The sequence below is a fragment of the Ipomoea triloba genome, chromosome 7 (assembly GCF_003576645.1).
Source record: "Ipomoea triloba cultivar NCNSP0323 chromosome 7, ASM357664v1".
Lineage (NCBI taxonomy): Eukaryota > Viridiplantae > Streptophyta > Magnoliopsida > Solanales > Convolvulaceae > Ipomoea > Ipomoea triloba.
Genome location: NC_044922.1, coordinates 3,945,011 through 3,950,740, shown reverse-complemented (window position 1 = coordinate 3,950,740; position 5,730 = coordinate 3,945,011). Strand labels below are relative to the sequence as shown.

Sequence of the window (5,730 nt, the reverse complement as noted above, 5' to 3'; positions counted from 1 at the left end):
CTTGGTGGTTTCCACGCACTGCTGGGCGTCTTTTTGGAGGTCGACGTGATACTTGGTGCTCAGGCTATACTATAGGAAGTTAGGGGTGAGCCCGTCTTAAGTTGAAAAATAACGATAATACTCTTAAAATTTTTAGATTTCGGCATGTCTTAAACAAAGGGGTGACCGTCGTGATGAATTTTGACACTAAAATAATAGTCGTGGATAAAATTTGATACTAAAACAATAGTCGTGAATGAAAATTCGTAGGAATTAAACATGTAGACCAAAACTGTCATTTTGCTAATACTACCATTTTGTTAATACTCGTGGGACTGAAATTAGTATTTGTTCTTTAATTTTATTAATTTTTACAATATAAAATCAAATTAATTAAAATAAATATTTAAAAAAAGGTGGAAATGTTTAATTAAGATCTTTCCCATGAGGCAGACAGTAACATGCATGACATTTAATTTATTGGTCGGTTGGACAAATTGATTGAACAAGCTATATACTGCTTAGATTGTAACGTTAGGCATTAGAATCTCGTGCCCAAAAAATGCTAATAAGGATACTATCAAATTCTATTATTTTCATCACACAATTTGTATTATATAATTATATAAAAAAATACATTAATAATCAATCAATACGATAAAGAATTTGGAGTAAGATAAACTAATGACCAATCAATTAATAGACTAAAGAATATGAATTCGTAAAATATAAATACATGTAGTATAACAATAACATGCATGATATACTGATACGATCCCACATTTATTCTACAAGAGAGTTGTGCTTAAGTTTGGGTCATAATTGTCGATTTTTTAAAAACAAAATTCAGTAATACTGAACATGTAATTGGGTGTCAAATTGATTTATTATTAGAAAGAAAAAAAAAAACCAGTAATCATCATAACTGAAACAAACCTTATACATTTAGTATTATTATTATACATATATAAATTCTATCACATGACCTAGCATTCAAAACTTTGACCCCACCAAACTCAAGTTGTTGTGAAGGTGACAGCAGCAATTATGTGGGCCCACATCATCCGCAAGGCAGGGCGTGGCGGCGTGGCGAGGCGACGAAGCCCTTCTCAGCACCAGGTCGTTGAAGAAGGCGTCGAGCGCCACGGCGGTGACGCCGGGCATGACGATCACGTGCGCCATGTCCCTCACGCACGAGAGCTGCCAGTGGCGGACGAACTCGCGGTCTTCCGGCCGCTCGAACACGACGGTGATGCTGTTCTCGTTGAGCATGGCGGTGATGCCGGCGCCGTGGAAGCGGTCGCGGAGGTGCCTGGCGGTCTCCACGCACCGCTCCGCGTCTTCCCGGAGCCCGGCGCGGCCCTTGGTGCTCAGGCGGTACCAGAGGAAGATGGGGGCGTGGCCGTTGCGGCTGCCGGAGATGGTGGCGTCCACGGAGGCGATGTACTCCACGTTTCGGGAGATGTTGTGGATGAGGGATTTTCTGGTAATTTGGATGCCGCATGGCATGGGACATCCTAGGAACTTGTGGCCGGAGATTGTGACGCTTCCGATTGGCTTCTTGAAGCTGATTTTGGGCACGTTTTTGAGGAATGGGACGATGAGACCCGACAGCGCTGCGTCGCAGTGGATGTAGAATTCATCCTGCGAATACCCACATTCTTCTAGTGTTTGTATAATCACATCTATGTTATCCATTGCTCCTTTGAAGGTTGTTCCTGCATGCAACATTTCCATATAATATACCATACATGGGGAAACTAATAGCATGCAGGTGTGCATCGGATCAACTCTATCTGATTATCCTAAATGTCACAAAGGGATAAATCAGCTCTCAAACTAAGAAGATTAATATGTGCCTGACCTCCTGGCTCCTGCTGGGAGAGGAAACTGGAACTGTGTTACCAAGTGAACAGTACTATATTTGGTTACCCTTACTGTCACAAAGGGATAAATCAGTTTAGGGATCTCAATTTAAGAAGGCTAATAGGTGTCTCTTGCCTCGAGTTGGGAGAACAAATTGGAACTTTGTGATTACTAATTAAACAGTATATGATCAATTTGGCTGAAGTTGTACCAAATTCTTTTATCTTTTAACATTAGAGAAACAAGAAAAATGTAATAAGTACCAATGGTGACATTGATGATGGCTGGCTTTCCCTTGTTAAGAAGCAGCTTTGATCTTAGATCACCATACTCCATTTCTCCATTGACCATTGCGTTAATGCATTCAAATTCCATTCTATACATCCGCGCAGCCTTGAACACCGAATAATGTGACTCTTTTGATGCATACAGTATTCCATCCGGAAATACCTCTCTCCTGTTATATATACATATAACTGTCAATTTAATCTTTTAATCGTGTGACAGAAAAAGAAATCACTATAATATAATACTAACCCCAGCAAAATTCCATGAAGATTGCCTTCTGTGCCCCCATTTGTAATGTAACCCCAATACGCATCCCTTTCAATCTCCCAGAGCTGAGCAAACCAATCCAAAACCCCAACTTCAAAATCTTTGGAATGGAAATCAGTAGTGTTCTCCATGAATGGGTCACCGCAGTTGTTCAAGTGGTAACGCATCAATGGTGCCAAATTTGCATTGTGCTCATACACTATGTTCTCCGGGTAGCCTGCCCCAATAAAAACACAGACACAAAAATGTTACTTAAATCTTTCTTGTATATATTGTACCGTAATTGTAATATCATTATTCCCTCAAGGAATAAGTGTACTTGTATCTGTCGGGGCCGGATTTTAGGGCATGCAAGATGAGCAACATCACAGGGTCACAAAATTTTGAGGGCCCCTAGTTCGGCCTTGGCTTAATAGTTAGCATATATATTTGTGTTATATTGCCCAAAATTGGGGTTTTTGTATTTTTCTCTTTGCAATTTTTTCTTTAATTCGCAGTGGCGTCACTTAATTACCAGCACAGGGTCACGCAAATAAAAAAATCGGCCCTGGTATCTGATATAAGCTCGATATACATGATAGTATTGAATACGATCAGTAAAATTTTTTGATGAATGTTACCTATGTGGTAATTAACACGTTGAGAAATGGTGTCAAGATATTTGTCGAGCGTGGATTTCAGGTCAGCCTCGTCACCCTTAAACCGCGGCTCCGCCACCGTGATCTGCATATTTTTCCTCGCCGGCGGCGGCGGGGGAGCCTTTTTCATTTTAATGTCGATGAAGTTCCCGTTTTGATGATCCGTTAATGGAAGCAACGCTTCCGCTGGTGCGGCAATGGTCGCCATCGTTGGCTTCAAAAGGGGAAAAGAACCAAATTAAGGGGAAAAAAAAAATTATGAACCCTAAATTGTTTATGAACATATTTTCAGATAATGATGAATCAGAAATCTAAGAATAAAGAATAATTTTTCGAATGAAATTTTAATGAATCAAACACATTGTGATCATGGTAAAACATATATATAAAAAATTGAAAAGGTTAACGTGAAAACATTAATGCAATCTTTCTCTAAAAGGCTGAATTCTTAATGTCAAAAGCTCCCACCCACCTCGAATATGTCCGTGCATAGAAACAAAAAATCTACCCATCACTTTAGAAATAATCTGACAACATTAATGTTTTCTTTGAAAACACAACATTAATGTTATCTTATCAGAGTTGCATGTTGTCTTACCTCCTCGAATTCGATGGCTCCCATATTAGGAAATGAATTGAAGAAGAATCTGTTTTTTTGTTTTTTTCTCTTCTGACCAAAAAATCAGAAGAGGGGGTGATGGCATTTTGCATTATGAGCTAGCAATATATATATACACATACCAACCTATCATGGTTTGGCCAACAACCACCAAAACCATTTAATTATATATATTTATTGCACTTCCCACATTTAACGTTATATACGGAAGTATGAATAGGAGTAATTTGATTGCAGCTATTACTTAATTAACACGATGTTTTATCACCACATCACGTGCACTGTTACGTTATATATATATATAGAATATAGATAGTATATGAGTAAGTCATTTTGTTGGATTATTTTAGAAGATACTGATTCATAATTATAAGTTTTATAAATGAGATTAATCAGGTTATTTCACTTTTGGTAAAACATTGAAAACTTAGAATAATAGCCTACTTTGAAACACTATTTTAAAATAAGTCTTTGACTTTTTAACTTTTTACCCTTTTTTTTTTTTTGTCTTTATTAATTTACAAAAAAAAGACATCATCTATCATTCATTAATCAACTAATATCTTAGTTTTTTATTATTTTTTTTTTGGAGAAAATCTTAGTTTATTATTTTGTGTCTTTTTATACTTATCAACTAATTAAACAATTAAATTTACCAAATACGTTAATTTCAATTAGTTAACTCATTAGCTACTAGTGTTACAACTTTGAATTAACTTTTTAGCTAAGTGTGCCAAATAGAGCTATAGCCTTTCTTAAGTTTGTTCCAATGAACTTAAACATGGAACTAGGGTTCTAGAGAGAAGTTATTATTATCTTGTAAATTTTGTGTGGTTGAGTTAAACGAACAATACACGTGATGTGTAAGTCGCTAATAGCAAGGATATATGGTTATGTACTTAATGATCGGTAGTTATAAACTTATTATTATAATACAGGGTTGATAGGATAATGAAACAGAATTAAAGAGAATATTTATTTATTGTTTGTCATTGAAATTTGAATTTAAAATGTTAACATTCACCTCCTATATACTGTCGGATAAACACTCATCGTGAATATCTATCTTAATAATAACAATAATACTTTAAAATTATAAACTGATGGTGACAAGATAGTGATGGCTACGCTGATGTTGATATAACATCAGAATTATATTATTAAAATCAACGGGTGATTCTATTGCCACGATTGCTCGAAGTACGTCCCCCAATTTTATTGGCGGCCACATTAATGGGAGTTTGTTTTCAGAGTAGTGCAATTCTAGCACCAACCCTAGAGGTGATAGATGAAGTTAATCAATATATGTCTAACTTGACTGAACGGGAAGGAAAGATATACTGTAGTTCTGACACAATGTGTAAAGCAAATGGTTTCTAGTACAATACTTGCAGATGTCCATAAACTTGAATTATTGAATAGAATACGAGCTTTAGGCCTTCCAAATCATTCTTTAACATTAAAGGTTATGTCACCTGTAATGTTAATGAGAAACATTGATCACACTTTTGGACTATGCAATGGAACTCTGTTGGTTGTAACGAAATTAGCTGACCATGTTGTTGAATGAAACATATTGGAAGGACCTAATGCTGGAACAAAGGTATAAATAGCTAGAATGATTATCACCCATCATACTTAAGATTGCCTTTCAAGTTCAACAAAAGATAGTTTCCAGTCATGTTGTCATATGCAATTACTATCAGCAAAAGTCAAAAGCAAACATTGTCAAATGTTTGATCAAAAGAAGAGGGGGACACCCGACTACTAACTAGATGATGTTATGTCAACCCCGCTATTAGGGATCCGACGATGAAACTGCGCGCCAATTTGATCCTCTTGGATTATGCCTCTGAGCCCAGTCGGGGCTTCGTCGATCACAATGAGACCCAACAGGTGTTTAATCGCTTGCTTGGCCAACGCATCAGCGAGTCTGTTCTGGTCACAATATAATTAATGTTACATTGAAATACTTACATAAAAATATTAGATATTATTTCATTCGCGTAATGCGTGTAAAAATTTAATTACAGTATAAGATTAAGTTATAAATAGGATAGCGGTCGTATCCTA

The 5,730-nt window shown here is 36.6% G+C and overlaps 1 protein-coding gene across 1 annotated transcript; it reads right to left on the bottom strand.

Annotated features, from left to right (window-relative positions):
- Positions 1–846: 846 nt before the first annotated feature.
- LOC116024849 (histidine decarboxylase-like) lies at positions 847–3,774 on the bottom strand. The gene is made up of 5 exons (XM_031265859.1): positions 3,637–3,774; positions 3,021–3,252; positions 2,383–2,617; positions 2,109–2,302; positions 847–1,697 (listed from the first exon to the last, which is right to left on the bottom strand). Exons 1-5 carry the CDS (start codon positions 3,658–3,660, stop codon positions 973–975), a joined length of 1,410 nt encoding a protein of 469 aa, XP_031121719.1. The 5' UTR covers positions 3,661–3,774; the 3' UTR covers positions 847–972.
- Positions 3,775–5,730: the final 1,956 nt, after the last annotated feature.